A 21324-nucleotide genomic window follows, 5' to 3' on the forward strand; every position below is an offset into this window, starting at 1 on the left:
ACAATTAATGTGTAGATCACCAATAGTCGCGAACAGAAGTTAAATGTCACCACAAGAGAATCCAATAAAACTGTACACATGCGACATTTAATTCCAGTTTAAAAAAGGCCCAGTATGCTCAATCAGCAGCCTGCCCAAGAACACATTAAGCAATTAAGAGTACAAAGTGTATACTAGACTGGATAAAAAATGCACCTCTAATACCTGCCAGACTCTACAGAGACCATTCATGGACAAGAATTAAAAATCTAAGCTCTTATCCAGCATGTTTCCAACTGAACAAAAACCAAAAATTGTAGCTCAGACAGCAGCTATACATTTTTGCCTCCACTTGTAGGTGGAGTTAAAACAGTTCTCATTTGGACAGAAATCTAACGTTGTGGTTCTGGAGCTGGTGAGTACAGGTCTGACTCAAGCACTGCACATGTACGAAAGCTGCAACTAATGGAAAAAAATTTCTTACCACATCTGAACATGTGGACTGGTGGTGAAAGTAAATGATGGGTTACCGGCAGCTATATGTGGCCTTCACTGTGACTGCAAGGGGTGAAAAACTAAGAGCAAGAGTTAGCAGCAAGCACTAACGTCACACATTGATTTCGGAGTAAGCCCACGCAAGACGTGCGTCAAAGATCCAGCACTGTATTATCTCTTGAAAAAGCAGCAGTTTCATCACATTTGCTCAAAGGGCTGCTGTATTCATGCCTGTATTGTGCCTCCTGTCTCTGTGGTTCTCCTGTGTGTGGTTCTGCTGTGTTTTACATCATTCTAAGGTGGAAAAACAACCAGCTGAAATCCCCTTCATGAAAGTCTTAATTTTGATTGTAGCCAACATGTTGCTCTGGTTATTTTGTTGTTCTGCTGAAGTTGCTAAAAGGACACAGATGAACCCCCGAATTCACTGTTGTTTTTCCTGCGCTGCCTTTCTCTGTGTCAGTGTGATCTGGCATTCTCTAACTTCGCTGAGCTCTCTTCTTTCCCTGTCCTTCGTGGTCACTTCTTCACACTTTCCTGCTCTCTCGAAAGTACCACATTTTTTTTCATAGCATTTAACAAGCTGCGACAGCGAGCAGTTTCATAGTAACGATAATGATTTTGAAGAAAATTTTAGGAATGCTAATAACCATGGCCGACCAATTTCTGTCTCCCTCCTGTTCAGTGGAGCAGAGAAGACCTCATTGCAGAGCGGCTAGTGAGATGCTAAATGTTGATCAGATGAGAAAAAAGGCTGATCTTCTGAAGCGTGGCTCTAATGTGCCAAACTGCTGCTGCAAATTTCTGTTGGAAAGGATAAAACCTCCAGACACTCTCAGCAAACAGCAGACAGCTCTCAGCGGTGGCTGGGAGAGACTCTGTTGACTTTTGCAGCACTTGTGCTGGAATGCAGCTCAGTGGGTGGAAACAGTGCCAGGGTTACAGAGTCTCAGACGACGTTCTGACATGAACCGGTGTCACAAAACCTGCATGAAAGCAGCAACAAATGAAAGTTCAAACGATGCCTGGAGTCGTCGCAACTGCTGCCTTCGTGTATTTGTAAAATCAAGGACCTTGATACAACATTTACAACATGCTTACAGCTTGTTATTTGGGGGTCTATTCAAAATATCTATGGAAACAATAATTCATCCATCTATTTTTATTGTTAACGAGACTACTGGCACTATTTTAATTGCATGAGTGCAACAAGTGCAACATGGTCAGTGTTGGTTGCACAGACTGTCTCCATGCACACCTGCTATTTTGGTTCATGTATGTGCAGCAACACAATGTGATAAAAGGGCTGCGTGTAGGTGAATATAGATCAGAGGCCGTAGTAATTAACAAATACACTGTCAGCCAGTCACATCACTGCTCTCATCGCTGTGAAGCAGCTGAGCCACAATGATGCATGATGACAACAGCTCAACATGCTGCAGACCCACACATGTACGTGTTAGTTTAGTTCTGATCATCATAGTCTGATGATGACAGAGACACATAATCCGAATCGTACTGTATTTTTCATTGTAAACAGTTACATCATATCTTAAGCAGCTTTTGCTCATGTAAGATATTTCAAGAATAAAACATTAGAAAGAAATGGGCTGTAACACACACACACACACACACACACACACACACACACACACACACACAGGTAATCTGATGTCTCCCTCATAAACAGAACACCAAAAATCATCTGGTTGGCAGCAGATTAACGTGCATCAGAAACACATTTTCGACCAAAATACTACAACTTCCCATGTGCTGCCTCACTTGAATGAACCTGTCTGCGGCCCTCCTCTCACCTGTGCATTGTGTGCTCTGGGCTGGCCACCAAAATGACCACACAAAATACAGCAAAGCAAATCTGAAACTCAAGAAAATACCAAATGGAACCAAATGGGAGTGCTACTCATGCTGATGCCTGCGCCATCACAAGACTAGTTATCAGAAATCATCCAATGTTGTTGAAACATTTCACTAAAAATGTCAATCTCATAGTGCCACTACAGGAAAAGACCAGGGATCACCAAAGTCTCCATGGTTCATCCTCTGGGGACCATGCTTGTTTGTACAAAATTGGCTATTCATCCACCAGTTGTTGAGATATTTCAGTCTGGACCAAAGCAGTGGCCCAAGCGACAGACGTTGCATTCCCTAGATTTTAAAAATATATGACCGTATTTTGTCCAGTTTGATTATTTCATCGACAATCAGCAACTTATCTGAGGTTTATCCGCATTTTGTTTAAGGTGGTAATCAGCATCAATTTGCAGGCACACAGTTGCATGTGCAGCGCCTGTGAGCGGGTAGGTTTAACGCTCTGCCTTTGGAATGAGGTGACAGTAGACAGTGGAAGCTACATGCAGGCAGACAGTAAAAAGCTTGTGAAGAGACAGAGACAGAGACAGAGACAGAGAGACGGGGTCGGGGGCTGGAAGGTCGGGGGATATTTGGAGCTCTGACTCGGCTCCTAATATAACTGTGTGTAGAGTGACAGCTGCTGCATGTCCTGAAGCAGGTGGGCTGTGTTACATGTCAGAGTCACAGTGGGAGGGAAAGGACTCAGGAGTTTCCTGGTGGCAGAGGCTACTTCAACCAAATGTGTCAATGTATGAACAAGTGCAAAGACTCAAAAGTGCTGCTGGCTGTCAGTGGGACAGTTCCTGCTGGTTTCCTTCACCTTCTCCTGTCATTCTTTGCTTCTAATGAAAGAGAAGCAAAAAGGAAACTCATCTGATCCTTCAGTGGACTTTGCTTTGAGGGATGTTGTTAAAGCATGAAGCTCACTGCTGCATCCTTATTTTCAATGCAAATATGACATTTTAAAAGGACTAAGATGGAAAGATTAAAAGGGTTTAGAGATATATATTCACAACATTTGAATAATCCATAAAGTGGCCCTCAATTTCATGTCACAACGAGAAAAAATGATGTGATACTTTATGTTCTTCTACAACTGGATATGGTCTGGCTGTTAAGAAAATGTACAGTACTTCCACATATAACAATTATATTGACAGGCATTGTGCAATATGAGTCAATTGTAATATCTGCAATTTCTTATCACTGAAAAAAAATGATGATTAGCCTGCGACTGCTTTAACTGTCCCAAATCTTTGGTAGTAGTCACATCAATTTGTCAAAAAACTGGTTAATTGTTGTTGTTGCAGGGAAATGACGATGCAATCGTCCATTACTTTGCTTTTATATGGCCTCCAAATGGAAGAACTAACTTTTTTACAATCCATTAATTTAATTACGAGAAATCCTGTGAACAACCTTCACACAGCACAGACGCTCACCTACAGTTCTGTGTTTCAGCCAAAGGATACCTGAAATGTTGGTCCTGCTGGTTAACACAGTTCTGATTTGTAACTTTGATGCTGGTGACCATCCTCAGCGAAAAAGGGCAAATCTGTTGCATCTCAATACGTGTAATGAAGTGTAGCCAGACTTTTCTCTCGCCACGCTCACAGGGATCTGCAGAAAGTCTTGTCAAAATAAAGTGCGATAATGAGACCTTTGCTAAACCTGAGGCGGCAATATTAAGTTTGAAAAGTCTTCTGGAAAAGACACCACTCATTACTCTTCTGTCTGGATTTAAACAAGCCGTACTGTAATTTAAAAAAAGCCCGAGATCATGTTTTTAACCTGTTAGAGCAAGAGGTAGCCGGGTTCTCTGAAGTGCTCTAAAGCAGCGTGTGAAGACCTGCTTTGTCAAAGATAAAAATGTTTGGATCAAATGGATGGAGAGTGGATGATGAGAAGTAGTTGGAGTGAGCAAACCTACAGTCTTTGATACTGAAAACGCTGATTAGTGCTAATCAAACATTTAACCAGCTACAAACTTGAGACTCAAATCTGATGTAACTCCCCAAAGTCAGGACTTGAGACTTTGCTTGAACACGACCACTGTGAGAGCTTCATGTGTCAGTTGTATAGGAGTCCTGAGTGTTGATGTGAGAGTAAGATCACGCAGTCTGGGTGTGTAATGATTTGGTCTCTGAACTGGAAGGCTTTGCTCTTACTAACAGAAATTACTCCAACCCACTGAGCTCCACAGAGACCAGAGCTAACCGAGACCTCTTCTCCCCAACACACACGGCCCTTCACCACAACTGAGCCCGCCGCTCACCCCCACCCACAAGGAGCAGTGCCAGAGCCAGTGTTGAGGCATGTGCTTCCTCCTCCTCCTCCCCCTCAGTCGGACCCCGACAGTAGGCTGCAGTCTATCCACACTCAGCTTCTTGTTACTTATTTATAGCAGCTTGTTCCCCAGAGGGACAAAGTAATTGAAACCAAATGTGTTGCGGGGGCTGATATGGGGAAGTGGGGAGGTCACCCACCCACTCCGTCTCTGTATACACCAAGAATGCAGAAAGGGGTTGAAATTTGGAGCAAACAGGATTGGAAATCACTTTTCTTGTCATTTCATTTCTGACTGAAAAAGAATGTCTCGAGCTTTATTTCTTTGCTTCTCGGTTCCCAACAAATAAATTACCTGCTTCAGTCTCGGGGGCGCTGCGTTTGCAAAGTTGTTCTAATGTTTTTCTTTTTTTTTTTTTTTTTTTCCCCATGCTGGCAAGCACAAAGAAAGGAAATAAAAAAAGAGAAATATTTCTACAGGCAAACTGAAAAGGAAGAACTTCAGCTTTAATTTGGTCCACTTTCTGGAGGAATAAAGCAGCAGCACTCAAAGCTCAGCCCACCTCCACGCCCACCACAGCCACACCAACAGCCGCACTGAATGGGCAGTCCAAACAAGGCAGTGAATCCACACTTACCATGGTTTCTCCTCTGTCTCTCTTTTCCTTCCTGTTTCCTCTTTCTCCCTCTCTTTACTTCCCCTCTGCTCTGGGCTCCCGGTGAGCTCTGTTCAAAGTCGAGTGTCAGGCAAATGAAAAGTTGCTGGTAAGAAGCTGCATGAGGCCTTCACTGACCAAGTCAAAGTCAGACAGCCACCTCTCTCCTGCTCTCCCCTCCCCGCTGCCTCGCTCTCTTGTCAGCTTTTCCAATAACAAACTACTCCCCGCCTCTTTTGGCCGAGTCCCTGAGCTGTGAGCTGTTTCCTGGACGCTTGGTGGACTCCTGTGACCTGACTGTCTTCCCCTCACTTTCTTTTTTCCCTTCTTCTCTTTTCTTGAAAGTTGCTGCTGTGCTGTGGAGAGTCTCGTTTCTCCGTCTCTCTGAGTTGCAGCCCTGCCTTCCTGCCGGATTTAGAACCAGAGGCACATGTGGGCTTCTGGTTTGAAGCTTAAAGAGGCGGGACTTGCCTGAGAGTATTGTGTTGTCCGGCCGCCTGAGTCCTGCCCCTCCACTGTTTCACGAGTACATGGGGGTGTGTTTGGATATTGTTTTCCCATGTGTGTATTGTTTGAAGCCAAATATATGACATAGTAATACAGCAAGAGCTGTGACTGGACCTGCTGTGTGCATCATCTGACTGGATGGAATGATGGCTGTGAAAGACTTTCTGCTCAGCAACACTTTTCTTTCTAATTACACCATCAATGTGAATGACAGATTAAATATTGTGTTTTAATCATATTTCATCCTGTAATTTATCTTTCATGTCCCATGGGTGGGATGTGGGGTTATGTGAGGAGGTTTAGTGATCGCAGATATTTTCTATTTTTGATGATTTTTTTAAGGTATGCTTTCATTCATCATGACTGTGTTCTTCCACTAATTGTTTTATATTTACTTTGTGTTTATTATCATGTTTTAATATAAAATAAAATAGAAGTTGAAAACTTTTTTTTTCCTTAATTAATCCAGGAAATCTGCTCAGATTCATTTTATCCTTTTGCAAATCGTGTTTGCCTTTTTGAGAACCTTGTGTTTGTGTCGTCATGGTCATGAATATGTTTCTATTTTAGCCATTAGTCTGCGTGATGCTGTGTAAACCCATGTGACATACGCACTGTATGATCAGAAAACGCTGTTACATGTCACTTTGGTCATATTGGTCATTTTGGACAACCACCCTGCTGTTTTGTTGCTAACATTGCTAAATACACTGCTTTAAGCTAATCAAACTTCACCTTCTGGATGATTTAGCAGCTACACTCCCCCGTATGGCTCACTGCAGACTGCAGAAAGTTTATTCCTTCTTATTAATTTCCTGCTTTCAAGTTGAAGTCAAGTCCAATCTTCATGTCTCAACTAAGTCTCAAATTTGCATTTCTCTGAATTGAGTCCAACTCAAGTTCAAGTCGACTGCACATTTTAATGCTTTTACTTGCATCTCACAACAGTTGAGCAAATGTTACAGGTTTTCAAGCAATTAGTGATTAAAACATAAATTACCCTTTTTAATGCTGTGCTGAGAAGCTGGACTCTTGTGTTGCTTTGGTACGTTTTGCATCTGGACCTCTAAATACTGTGAGGGGTTGCACAGAGTCGTATGGGCATCGAGTGGAATTAAAGCAATTAATGCTTCATTATCCTTCCAAAATACACTCGGGTTGCCAGTTTATGAAAAACAACTAATACAACAGCTCAGGATTAAATGTAATCCTATCATCATGAAGGTTACAGTGTTTAGTTTTTGGTGAAACTGATTCAACTTTATGATCATTTTGGAGGCTGGAGTTTGTGGCGCTGACCTACAAAGAAGTGTTTCTGATATTTCCAACATCTAGTTGAGCCTCATAGGTGTTTATTGATGTACACTTCACCGTCGCTCTGTTTGCTTTAGCAAAGTGTTTTGATGGAAATGTGGCAGCAAAGCTTCAGTGAACTGTGCGAGCGAGAGGTCGTGCATGTGTGAGCGCACGCTGCATGACAGTCAGCATGTGAGTTCAGGAGCGAGCGAAAGAGAGGGAGCGATTTAGAGAATGCAAATTCCTCTCCTCCACTTTAATGTTCTGTGGCCTGACAGCGAGGGAGGAAAAAGCCTCACAAAGCTTCTCCTACAAAGCTCCACTTTCTTTTCTCTCCTCTCCCCTCTTGCCTCCTCTCCTCTCTCCTCTTCCTCCCTCTCCTCACAGCCACACTGATCCCATTCTCTCTGCCTACTTGTTTGTGGTGAGACTGATTTTGTAGGTTAGGGGAATACTTCATGCTTTGATGTTACATCCAGCAGTTTCACAGTGCTGCGCCTTTGATAAGAAAAAGCAAGGTGCTTTATTATTAAAAGAGGTTAAAAATCCCTTTATATGCCCATAAAAAGGGGTTAAGCTGCAGATATGTCCGCGCCCCAAATTCACCAACATTTTTAAAGCCTGGTAATTTCAACAATTCTGATTCAGACTTCTTTGTTTTTCCCTTTAACTCCTACATAAGCTGCAATGAAAATACATACAGCAACTCTCTCACTAGCGTCACTGCCTTGAAGAAAAAAAAAAAAAGAATAATAGCAATCATTGTCTAACAGGGAAGGCGAGTCCTGAATCTTAAGTGGGCAGCCGGGATGAAGGCTGCAGACACCAGGGGAACCTCGCTGTTGTTCCCATGGCTGCGGCTGGAGCTCCACTTGATGATGTATTAATCAATAAATAAAAGGGAAAATCCCTAATAGGCTTCTGGTGGAGAGAGGAGGAACACAGCGAAGCTCGGTCTCATAATGAAGACGTAGTGTAGGCGAATACACAGGGGAGGCGAGGCGGAAGATCTCACACACAGACAGATTTTTAAACAAGGCTTTCAAAGAAGATGGAGGAGATAGAGTCACACTCTGCAGATAAGCAGAGCTGATGTGAAGGCAGACGACTCGACTCGTTGTTAAAGGTAAGCCATGCAGGAAATGTTCAAACCTGACCCCTCCTCATTGGCTCAACGCCACCAGAAGTGCTACTGTTGTCAGAACTTATTTAAGCAAGCTAACAAAGCTAACCGCCAGCACCTGTCCTTCCAACAGAAAACAGGCCAACCGTGTGTTGCTCTTCATCCCCATCCTCTTCTTCAGTGCTTGCCCCGGGTGAATGCTAAGCCCAGATTCACTCTCATTTTGGAAGGAGCTTTGTCTCCTTGGCATTTTTTCCACGCTGTGTCCACCGTTTTGGGCGCTTCCTCTTGGACGCCAGCTGCCTGACACCTGGCCGTTACCTTTTCATAAAATCCTGAACACACCTGCGTGCTGTCATTGGCCGGGGGCTACACACCCACTGCCCAAAGAGAAACAACCCGACCACAGCAAAATAAGAAATACAAGCAGAGGGCAGGGTCTCAGCAGACAAATACCCCGCCGTACACTTCTAGTGGATCATAAGTGACGACTGAGAGGGATTACTTTTCTGAATGAGTCTGAACCTTGATTTTTAGGAAAGTCCTGCATAGCATACCTTTAAATGTCACTGAGTGGAGTTTTGATTTAAGCCTCAAAAGTTGGAAACTGGCTTTTTCACTCCTACCAAGTTTTGTAATTCCTGACTATCTTAGAAGTAAAATAAAATCCTTTTCAAACTGAAAATATGGCTGACAAGGCAGTCATGTTAAGCCAACCAGAAAAATGTCCACCTTCTGTAAAGTTTCAACCTCTACACTCCTCATTGTACATTTCCACTGGATCACTGCAGCCTGTGAGAAGTTTTTCCTTTCCCTTTATCAGCCACAGAGTGGCTGTGGTGGGCCACTGCTCTTTCACTAATTGGTCCAATTGATTGTGTTATGTTTACATGTTTAAAAAACAAACAAACAAACAAACAAAAAACAGAACAGGTCTGAGATGATGCAAGCATTCACGGTCCCCAGAGGATGTACCCTAATGACTTTAATGATCCCCTGACTGTAATTTGGAGTCACAATCAGGTCAAAATGTAAAATTGCCCAATTTTTACAGTATTCAGAGAGACTTGTGTCTTTTAATTCCAGTTCAATCACAAGATGCCCTTTCCTTATTTAATGAGGGAGAGTTTCACCAGGATGAGAAGTCTCTGTGACAGAAGTGTTGTGGCACACAGAGCAGCACCTGGAACAGTAACACAGGCTGCTCCCGGGTTTCTATCAGCCTTCTCTTTACATCCATCATCGTCACATTGACAGCTACGGCAACAACCTCTGCGTCTTTTAGCGCAGTTCAATCTGAGGTCACTGAGACAAACCCTGTGCTTCTTAGGCTCCGCCTTTTTGATGTTTAATTCATCCAATTAGATTATTTCTGCCTCGGAGAAATGTTGGAATAGCAAATAAACCAATCTGTCTGTGTGAAAATCCACATCTGCCTGCACGGATGGAAGAACAAGCTCTCGCTGTTTGTTGTTGTGTACGCGTGAGCTCTGACGGGAGGCGATGTCGGACATTACTTGCCACCTTCTGTTTTGTTTGTCCATCATTCAGGCTGTCATCCTGTCAGCATTAGCGCTCCCATCTGTCTGCGTGTCCCTCCAGGTATGACTCTGTGCGTCACTCCCATAGTGATACATAATGAATGTTGTTGTTTTTATTGTGCTCTTGTGTGAAACATACCCAAGGCAGAAAAATCCCCGACCTGCCCCTTTCAGCCTGAGTGTCTGGATCATTCCCTGCCTCCTTCACTCTGTGTATGAAAACAGCCAATTACGGGGCCGCGCTGGCCCAGCAACTGGGTTTTAGAGCCAGTCCAAGTGCAGGCAACCTTGGTTGAATATGGATTGTGTCACAGATGTCATCATGAATAAATATGGCTATTTATTTGCAACTCCAACTCGAATCAAATTGTACTCTGTTGTTTACTTTCTCTTCCTCCTCCAGGTGAGAGTCGGATTCTTCTTTAAATCAAGCATGAGCAGTTCAGACGTTGTTGTGATAAAGTACTGAAACCAAATTCATCAAAAAGAGCCGTGTTTGCCTCATTTTCACTCATCGCAGTATCGACAGGATCAGATGTTGCTAGATCACAGAGCTACATCGAAAAAGAAAAAACCCAGCGAGGCTGAAGAAGAGGTGATTATCATAATCAAATGCGAATGTTATGTGGAAATTGACTAAACATCCCAAACAACTCGAGTGAGGCCTTTATTTTTAATGTTCAATCATTTTAGTATGATGCCAAAGAGGTTGTTTATCCCAAAAGCAAATCCATATTTCCATTTGAAATGAATTACCTCGTAATCCTCGGTCCATGTATTTCCTGATTCTTAACAGATTATTTTTATAAATAAAGCAATAAAACACTCCTGCATCCATGAACATAAACTGATGTCAGTGCACCAACTTGTGGGATTATTTTGTGAATGCGGAGTTGTGCAGAGCTGATAGCTGGCGTATTGACTTTGACCTTTTCACTCTCCACCAAATACACCACGCTCAGCGCAGCAGAGAATGGGGAGAGATAATGATAACATAAGACTGGTAGCCTACAGGTGGGTGCTGGGTACCGCTGGAGCTCATGAAGTGCTATGTGAACAGCAGCAGTGGTAACAGAGTTAAAATGAATGCGGGGGGAGTGTGGGCGAGGTTGTTCAGCTATTTGGATGATGTTTGAATGATCAATCCATGAGTCTGAAGGCTCATCAGAAACCAAAACATCACACAAGTTTGGAATACTATGAGACAAGATTTTTCTTACCCGAGCCAACAGTTTAAGATACAACTCTTCACTATCCTGTCCTACATAACATGCAAGAAATATTCTAACTGACTCAAAGGACAGCTGCTGGGTGATTGTACTGGTCAGGACTTTGCATACCTTTTCTGTCACTGAACAAATTTCCCAACTTCCTCAGTCTTGCTGACTCAGCAGCTCTTAAACGTCAGCACTCGAAGGAGTCGGTCAGTTCAGCTGCTTGATTTTCTCCTCAGTGCCTCAAGATCATTTCCTTGTTAATTAGTCATTTTGAAAGTCACCTCACCGGAAAACAAAGTCTCGACTGTCACAGTGTCCGCAGCTCACCTGGAGGTGGAGGCAGTGGAAGGTGAAGAAAAGGTGCCAATATTGTCAAGGTTTATCATATTTTCTCTCTTTCTGTAAATTGTGCCATGTTAATGAAGTTTCCTTACTTCATGTGGTGGGATTGATCCCTTTGCACTGGTGATGGCCAGAACTCAAAAAGACTCAAATGCAAGGCTAACACTGAACACTGAACTGAAGTCCAAAAACTTCCAAAGTTTACTTAGTAGCTGGAGGTAATACACAAAACAGGCAGTCAGCAGTGCAAAACACAGCAGAGTAGATGGCAAAAGGCTGAGGACGAAAATGGTCCAAAAGTCAAAAGTACACTAAGTGTGGAACTTACAGACGGTTGGGCTCCAATCAAAATCCAAAAGCAGGCAGAGGTCACACACTTGGAAACAACTCGGTAATAATAATGGCTGGAAGGCTGGTCTGTGAGGAGAACTAAGATAATGTGTAAACAGGTAGTGAACAGATGGGAGTGTCAGTACTTGGAGGACTGATTGGGTAATAGAGAACAGGTGACTAGTAAAAGAAGTGTTGGGAAACTGAACAATTGCCAGGAAGTAATACAAACTGGAACGTAACAAGGTAAGAAACAACAAAACAAAACAGGGAATAAGACATCACCACTAGTATGCACTGAAACCGAGGCTGCATGAGGCCTTTTCTTATTTAGTGTCTGATGCAAAAACTCAATATTCTCAATATTTATTAATGTATGCTTGGCACTGTATTATTAAGAGTCTTTTAATAAGAGCTCCCTCTTCTCAGGTTTCACGGTGGTGTGCTCTGTTCTCCATTTACCCCCCTTTCTTGCCTTCCTCTTTGCCAGGAGGCATGTCTTTTTCCATCAGAGGAAGTGAACTCCCTGAAATCACTGAGAGCGATCTGAAATCACTAACAATCAATGAGACTGTCAGTCACCACCAGCCGACGCAAAGCTTGTACTCCAGTCATATTCCTGTCCTGTCATTCGCCCTCAACTTTCTCCAACGCTGTGACTTTTTTCAGAATAAGTTACAGCTGCAGTCATTTATATGGCTTAGAGGGGATTTTTGCTGTATCACAGCTCGACAGAAACCACTCTTATCCGTTCTCGCAAAACGCTGCTGTGTGCGACAAAGCGCCCCACAGTGCTGCACTTACCAGGATTGTATCAGTAAAGTTTCTCCACATGCATTTTTAATAAGCAACAATGGCCTTTCTTCTGCTGGATGTGCATATTTAAGCAGAAATGCTCAGTAAGTAATCAGGGAGCATTCGTACCCTTAAAAAAACACACTGACAAGAAATGCACAAGGTCCCTTAATGGGTCAAGAAGGGAGTCAACTTTTATCATTAAATACACAACAATGTTATTTTTATGTGTATGTGGTGACTTTCTAGGCATAGAATAAACAGGGGACTAATTTTAAAAGCAGAGTTTGGGCCACACTCAGCTGTACCAAATGTGCATTTAACTTAAATAGGGACTGTTTCACATTAAATTCTCATTAGCAGCAGAGCTACGATTAGCATAGAGACATTTCACTGCTGCAGAATCAGAGCTGTTCAAGCTGCATCTTTGAGCTTTATGATGGAGAAAGAAAGCAACCATCCACACGAGTCTGAACTGAGGGAGAAGTTTTCATGGTGTCATTGCCTGGAACAAATGTACGACTGTGCGATCTCATTGGTGATTTCTGTCCCTGGGATTTTTATTTTTCACTTTCGTTGCTATTAAACAAACAAAACAACAAAACGTTGCCTTCAATTATTGCATTCATTCCCACCTCTGTCCTGATTCTTGTGAGATAAACAGTAAACTAAGCACAATGCTACAACCTACTTGGCAGACACATAATACAAACCCTTGCACACATATTACTGGCCAAGGCACTGTGTTGCCAAATGACAATGAACTGTGCTGCTGCAAATGTTAAGCCAGGATTAAGATTTTTGCCCAGATGACCCAAAGTCTTTTGTTTTGTTTTGTTGTTTTCGCTGCAGCCGTCTGGCAGCATCTCTGCTATAACCGTGCAGTTGTTCATGTTACTGTGGCTCTCAACCTCTTTGCTGTTGCCATTAACTGATTGTTCCTTAAGCTGTAGGACCTGAAAGGTGGGATCAAGTCATACTAAAGTCAGTCCAGTTGGAGTACCAGATTAATGCAATTAAAGGCTTAAAACTTAAACTTAAAACTACACATACAGGTTTCTAAAAGCTATGGCACCAACGTTCCATCCGTCATTACGACGCAGGAAACAGTAGAAATTATGCTCACTGCTTATTTGATTAGCAAATGCACAGTCGATACAGAAGTTCACCTAATGCACTCAAGCAGACGCCCATAAAACAGCTCAGATCTCTCCTGGACTCCATGGCCACAAAGTTTGAGAGTCTGGGGAAGTTTTGACATTTGGGAGTCAAGAGGGGAGATTCGAATGAAAGGAGACAAGGTGCACATAGAGACAAGCCCAGCAGGTTAATGATCACTGTGCCACTGCCAGGCTCCAGCCATCTGGATAGCTTGTAATAGAAGCTGTTCCTGCTCAACACAAAGCTACAGAGGAGGCAGGAGGTATGTGGTGGCAGGATGGCCAAGAGGTACTGGTAGAGGATGCTGATAAAATGTCAGTGTGGGTGTGAGGTACAGTGCAGCGCTTGCTTCCAGATAATTAAGATATGAGCTACAGGTGACAGTGATGCTAACAAGGACGGTGGCATCTTTGCCGCTCTGCAAGCAGAGCCTGCCAGCGTGACGGACAGCAGGTCTTTACAGGGTGGCCTTATGGTTAGCAAGACTCCATGAAGTGAGATGGAATTACAGAGTCTGAAAGACTGAGTTAAAATTTGGAAAGTCACAGAATGTCATGAAAGGAAATGACAAGAATTTAATATTTGACAGCCGGTGTGATGCTTGTGTTTGCTGTAAGGACATGCAACTTAGATCCAGAGTTTTGTATAATTGACTTACATTTGTCAGATGGACACAAACAATTGGAGGCTAACGTTTCCTGGATGAGTAGATAGTTTCAGTATAGTTTGCTAACACACGGTTCATGAAAAGTTTGAGCTTATTAAGTGTCAGTGTTGTATAGCTCAGCAAAAAGCTGGTACTTCGACCTTGAGTGAAGATTATTTTGTCAAACTTCTTTGTTGTCTTTTCTGTTCTGACTTTCTGCACCTAAAAAGTTACATTTAAGACTTACTTTGCATAGTTATAGTGCACATCCAAACAGAGTAAGAGGCAGATGCTGGACCGATAAAAGACAATGAAAGGCAATGAAAACAAGGGAGAAGGGTCCACATTGTAGCTTCCTTAAGTGCAACTTAATGGCACGTCCACAAAATAATAATAATAATAATATTGTGCTGAGTCACTGGGAAATTCATCAAACTAATGATTTTAAATGTCCATGAAGATTCGATTCTCTTGTTGTATCGTATCTTAAACTCCTCTGCTGAAGCAGATGCTGAGTTTTCAGTGTTATTTCTACCATCAGTCTGTTTCGTTCTGTTTCTTTCGCTAACTTTCTCCTCCTCACACACTATCGTTCTCTGGCCATTCCACCCACGTTATTTCAACAGAGACAGAAGAGAAACATATTGCTCCTATTATAGACTGGCATTTGGTTTTCCATAGAAAGCAGTGATTGTGTTTCCGTTGGAGCGCGGTGATGTAGATGATGGCTTTGGCAGGCGGCAGACAGGCCAGCTCTGATGAGCTAACACTCAGCTGGAGGAGAATGGGACAAGAAAAGGCATGAAAAATGGTGCCGCGTTTAGCGTTGCTTGGCACCGCTGCCGTGGGTTCATTGAGTCAGAAACGAAGGGGCCGTCTTTGTGGGGTGTGACTGTCACTGCTGGATGACAGATTGCATTCTGGGTCCTCGGAGGCAAGCGCAGAGGATGAGATAATGGTTATGAAATAAAAGTCTCCCAAACTGTGAAAACAGACAAAACGCGGTGACATAAACTGCCAGTTTACAGTGAAATATTCAGCAGCACAACAAAAACTGTTTGCAAAAAAATGTCATCCCGAAGCAATAAATTCACACAATTTCACCCTCACATCCCTGAGCATATTGTGTGTGAAAAGCCTTATTGATCTGTAAGCAAATGGCATTTTTGGCATGAAACATCACTGCTTGGCACTTCAGGGAACAAGCTGACAACCCGGTCTTAAGAAGTCAATAAACTGGTTTCCACAAGGCGCCAAACAGCGCTCGCTTCCTCAGCCTGGGACATTACTTGATTGCTGTTAAGTCCCTCATCTCATTGTCTGGTCATCAGAGGGGATACGTCAGTTGAGCTGGACTATACTTTCAAATCAACGAAATTTGATTTTGTGACTCACACAGACAGCTGTTGTAAAAGAGCTCCAGAAATTTACCTCAGTCTGTTTGACAGTAATTGTGCACCAGTTCCTTAATGGAAAAACCTGAGCAAATTCTGACTATTTCACAATGTTAACAATGTGAGGACAAACATCAATGTGATGAAGGTCCGTTCAGGAAGGTCAGCCTTCGTCATAGGACTTGTCACTGGTACTATCCAAAAGTAATATAAAACATTTTGGGAGTCATCGGCAATCAGCCTGTCATTTCTATATTTGACTGGAAAACAAGCCCTCAGACTGAACATACAGTAAATGTGACATAAAGCCAAAATGATGAAGAGGCTATAAAGCTCATATATTGATTACTGGAGCTTTTTTTTCCTGAACATTTCCTCCTCAAACTAAAGGCAAAGTAATTAAGCAATAAAAAGTAGGACTCCTGCACTGGCTTTATAAAACATGTTGAGTTTGCCCTGCAGTGAGACAAGCTGGTGAAGTGGTTAATCTCCTCACTATCACAAATTTCCTCCAGTAATTTTCCTCCCAGCTCTCACATGATCACTGCAGCATCATAGGAAAACGTCCAGCGCCTCTGTGCTAATAGCTGCTTAATATCAGTTGATCAAAATCTACAGATTGAGGCTACTCTTGGCCATTTCATACATAAGGCCAATTAGTGGAAAATATATATTAACTTTAATCTGGCAGCTGTAAGACCTGTATGTGAGTGTGATAAACCCTTCCTCTGCTCCTTTTCATCTTGACTGTGTAAATAAGGGTACAATCCTTTAGCAAAGCTTAACTTAAGAGCAAAAGCCGGAGAGGAAGCTTTTATGGATCTGCAGCGCATCGCATATCAAGTGCGTTCCATCAAGGGCAACCATGAATGAGAGCACTTTCAAAGAGAATGGAGGAACTTCTCAATCTAAAAGCTCCTGTCAGACCAAACAAACAACAGTCATCTGCATCAACCAGAATATTACAAGGTCTTGCTCTGAATGTATCTGTGGCTCCGAAGAACTTTCGGATGAAGCAAAGTGACACTGACAATTGTCACAGTTTGTCTAAGTCATACAAAAGAGGGGAAGGACATGGAAGGAGGGGGAGAAATGAAGAAAAAGCATGAAATTAGAGCATGTCTCAGCCACCTAAAAATCCACTGGTCTTTCTGGTGTCTAGACACGCTCAAAGGAGGCATGAGCAGAATGCTATGAGAGGACGCAGATGAAAAGCCTTCAAGGTAATGTTTCAGTGTTTCTTTGGAGCAAATGGAACAAGACACCGAATTAGACAGTGTGTGCTGCGACGACAAGGACAAGAACATATAAACAGGAGCATGAAAAAGCTGCCATGAGCTTCCTTGAATGTGTTGCCTCTCTTTCTGAGCATTTTGCCTTTGGCTAGATTTTCCACCTTTTTCCTCATTATGAAACACACTGTTCCACAACACAGCCGTGCAGGGCCAGACTAGTGCCAACAGTGAATGCTTGTTAAACAGTATGAGGAACATTTATTGGTCTAATTTCTCTCAGCTGCATTTATTCTTTTCAACAGCACCCAGTGCAGGTGTGGGTATTGAAAAAGGTCAGAGGGAGATGAAGACCGGCGTGACGTGTTTAACAAGCAGGCCTTGAACATGAGGTGTTACAGTTACATGATGCGCGTTCAAAGCAGAGCCGCAAAGTCAGTGTCGAAGATGCCGCCTTGAAGGCTAATGAATTATGTAAACATTGAGCAGCCTTTGTTGCAAGGTGCACAAAACTCTACAGCTTCTCAAAGCCCAAACCTTGGTCTGAACCTAACGGCAAGTCAATTCGGATCCAGCCCGCATTGTCAACTGGTGGCCCGGGGGTCACATCCGACCTGCCAAAGCTTGACATGCAGGCCACAGAATATTGTTGAATTCAGAAAATGCACACATCTAACATTAATCAGCAGTGGAAAAGGTCGAGTCCAGCTTTCTAAATGCGGGCAACAAGCCAAAAAGTCATAATCTATAGTTTACCCGCTCTATGGAAATAGATACTCATGGAAATAACTAAGCTTGTCTGTTAGATGCAAGAGGCGTCACATTTGTTTCATTAGTCAACTGTTGTCTTAAGTCTTTATTAAATATTAATAATGAACAATACAGCTCAATATACTAAATATTAAACAACAACAGACTTGCTACCGAGTACACACATTAACATTACACCAGAATATTCGCCATCGGCTCCTAAATCACAGATATAGAACGTGTCTCATTTTCTCAAGGACATAATTCCCACAACTAGTGTAAACATAGATGTAAGAATATGTTTGAGTCAGAAATAAATATGAACGAACTGTTTCAGTCTTGTCTACCTGAGTTGTTCATGCTGGCCTAATCACAAGAGATGTGATGTTAATTAACTGATGAAATGGTATTTGGTTATCGCTAATCATTCCAGAGCCCTGACCTTGAATAAAAATCAGATGCAGACCTTTGTGTAATAAGTTCAAGAACCTATGCTTTATGGATTCAATAGTCAGAGTTTTAACATGCACAGAAACTTTGCAGAAAACTGCATCTTTGCATCTGGGTTAAACACCAATGTGGTCACTGTTATAAATATCAGCCTTTGTTAAATTATGCATACCCACAGGAGCCTACTGCCAAGTCCCAATAATGCACATGCAGTAAACAGATGTTGACACATGCCTGTCTAACTGTGTTGAGACATGAGCCAGACTTACTCTGTCCTTTGTCTGCTAACAGCAATAAAGTTCCCTTTTGTCCTAACAGCCATACATACTGTAAGGCACACAAATCTTCAGATAGACAGCCATGATTTAGCTATGATGGATAAACTCTAACTTATAGATTCTATATCCACTATATAGTGGCCTCACAAAGTCCACAGTGGAAGGAAAAAAAGGAATGGCCAATGCATGTACACTACTTCCTGTTAACCATCCCACAATGCAACGTGCCACGTTTTACAGAGGCAAAAAATTACAGCTGTGCAGTGCAGTGTGAACAGCTGTATTTAAAATGAGAGAAAAAAGCTGAAAAACATGGCTGGAATGCATCAAGTGTAGACAGTCTGTGGATGTTCAATGCTTTTTAAAGCCAGAAAACATAAGAGAAACTTCTTTATTATACAATATAGTTATGGAGGGCAAGACATGCTCTGTTTTACACCCAAACATAAATACATGTAGTCAACAAAACAATCAAGGACTGTTATGTAGTCTGAGTTGCTGACTCACTTCACCCTCCTGTTTAAAATGCAGAGTTTGAGTTCCAGAAAAAAAAAAAAAAAAAGAATAAACTAAGGGCAGATTAGGATGTGCTAATTAGTCATCCATAATCAGAAATTTTAGTGCCTTGCTGAACAAAAAGATAATTAATTTAGAGTTATGCTCGCTTCTGCAAACTGTTTGTGCTGCTTCTGTTCCCTCAGTCATTAACCTTTCTAACCTGAGGCCGTAACTTCTTTCATTTAGAGGCTGACAGCTGACAAGGTCAGAAAGCATCAACAAATCAGCCAAATGATTGTTTTCTCCACAGGAGCTCACTTCCACTGACCTGTTGGTCATTTTATTTGTGGTGTGGAAGCACAGAACGTCTTCTTCAGTACAGATTTTAGAGCTCTGCACTGTTTGCTGAACTTCTTAAAAGAGATGACAACAAGGAAGAAGCATATTTTAATTTTCAGCACCCAAAAAAGAAGCACCTGCTGAAGTTCTCGTGTATCGTCGGTTCACTGAAGTAAAGTGTCGACAAATGGATACGAAAGGAGGACAAAGATGGCTGAGTCAGCCTACTGTGTACACTGAGGCAGCTCTGAAAACAATCCACCTTCAAACTTCACATACAGCTTCTGTGCAACTTGGAAAATACAATCAACAAACTGCTGTCGATATGATTGCATTTCAAGAAATGAAAGCTTCTAATCTTTTACTCTTGATTTCATTTACACAGATTCCCTGTTGGAAACTCAGTTAGAGGTGCTGTGGAGAGACTGGAAAAGTTCTCACCTGTGCGCACACACACACACGCACATTTCCAAAGCACAGTAACACACACCGAGTGGGACAAATAGACCGAGACACACAAAGCCTGCAAGCTTGCATGCACGCACACACACACTCAAACACACACACTCAAACACACACACACACACACACACACACACACACACACACACACACACTACTTTGAATTCCATTTGCCCCGCAAAGCTCCCAAAACTCCTCTTCTTAATTCTTCCCTTCAAAAGCAAAGCCAGGGGAGTAATCCACAATCTCAGGATCTTCTCTTTTTTGCTTCCAAATGCAAATGGAAATCCTTGTTCTACAAACGGCTTATTGAACGGCTCAGAGAAGAAGCTGTTGCTCCTCATCGGTTTCCTGCTGAAAGCTGAAAAGAATTTCATCTATTACTGAAGCCCCAGACGATCCTGCGACGCTCTAATTTCTCACCTTTCAGCAGTGATTCTGATGCACGGAGAGGAATAATCAAGAGGCGTTTAAGCTACGCCTCATGTTTCTGCCACAATCACAAAGTGTATACGAGCATCCTCTCCCTTCAAGTTGCGATACAGTCAGGTCGAGGTTTGGGTCTTTGTGGTTTTATAAGTGACTTTTTCCTTCACTTTGTCGACTGTTTCAGCAACAGCAGCTTGTGACTCTTGTGGGAGTGTCCTGATGGCCGAGTGGTGAAGGCAACTACAATCCTGGGTCCTGGTTATGGAAGAATTGTGGTTTTGGTTAGTGAAAGGGCAAATGTTCCAATTTCCCTGCAAGGGATCGGTAAAGTTTATAGTTAATTGCAGGTCTGCGATGGGATGCAAAATCTTGTCGCTTTCATGAAAGTCAGATGTGCTACACGCCCATCCACTCCCCACTGTCTGCCTCACGAGAGAAAGGGCTCACTGCTTCCTGCATTATTTCTGAATATTGGCGTTGGTGTATTGTGGTTGTCGTAATTTTGTAAGTCTAGAGAGAGCACATTCTTTATAGATAAGAACTAAAATGACTTGCATGTGTTATTAAGTGTCATGGGGTTGAATCACGTTTGCATTTTATCTGAAGGAAGGGACAAAACAGACATCCATTTATATGCAAATGTGGAATGATTTTGAGAATTGCTGCCATAACATCTCAGACTTCCTTTACACGTCAATAACATGTCCTCCATATCAGCTTTATGACCACATATTATGTAAAGGGAGTACAGAGCAGATAAAAACGTATCTGCTCTTTAAATCAGACTGCCTTTATCAAACACTGCTGTGCTGACCACAATCACAAAAATGCATTTTGCGACTCATTTCTTATGAGCTGAGAATTGCATTGAATGCGTTAAATTGCATTGAGCTGAAGTGAACTGAGCTGAATGGAATCAAGCTGAACTTACTTGGACTGGAGTGAACTGGAGTGCCATTGAATTTGCCGTCTATTGAAATGAACTTAACATAGAGAGAGTACAGACCTGTGCTGCCAGCTGCTGATAAGCGGAGCGCTGTGTGTGTGTCTGTGTGCGTGTGTGTGTGTACGCCTTGTATCTGCTGTTTGATTAGTGTTGTTGGGATTGTTGCTACTGAATGTCAGACACTTCCATGTGACGCACCGTTTGGCAGATGCAGCCTGAGCAACATGTCAGCGCTGGCAGTCGAGCAGCTGAGCCGTGAGTCTGTATGTGAGAGAGCATCCAACACAGAGAATGAAGGCT

At 42.5% G+C, this 21324-nt stretch overlaps 1 protein-coding gene across 3 annotated transcripts in view; it reads right to left on the reverse strand.

Annotated features, from left to right (window-relative positions):
- sgcd (sarcoglycan, delta (dystrophin-associated glycoprotein)) overlaps positions 1-21324 on the reverse strand; it is a 264844-nt gene that overhangs the window by 118217 nt on the left and 125303 nt on the right. Inside the window, exon 1 of one of the 3 annotated variants that reach the window (XM_076750475.1) lies at positions 5271-5378. The exons of the other annotated variants lie outside the window; for them this stretch is intronic. Within the exon in view, the coding sequence (XP_076606590.1) occupies positions 5271-5273 (3 nt within the window). The 5' untranslated portion in view covers positions 5274-5378. Of the gene's footprint in view, positions 1-5270; positions 5379-21324 lie in introns of those variants that run through there. 3 annotated transcript variants of the gene reach the window in all.

This window comes from Chaetodon auriga, chromosome 15 (genome assembly GCF_051107435.1).
Source record: "Chaetodon auriga isolate fChaAug3 chromosome 15, fChaAug3.hap1, whole genome shotgun sequence".
In the NCBI taxonomy this organism is placed as follows: domain Eukaryota; kingdom Metazoa; phylum Chordata; class Actinopteri; order Chaetodontiformes; family Chaetodontidae; genus Chaetodon; species Chaetodon auriga.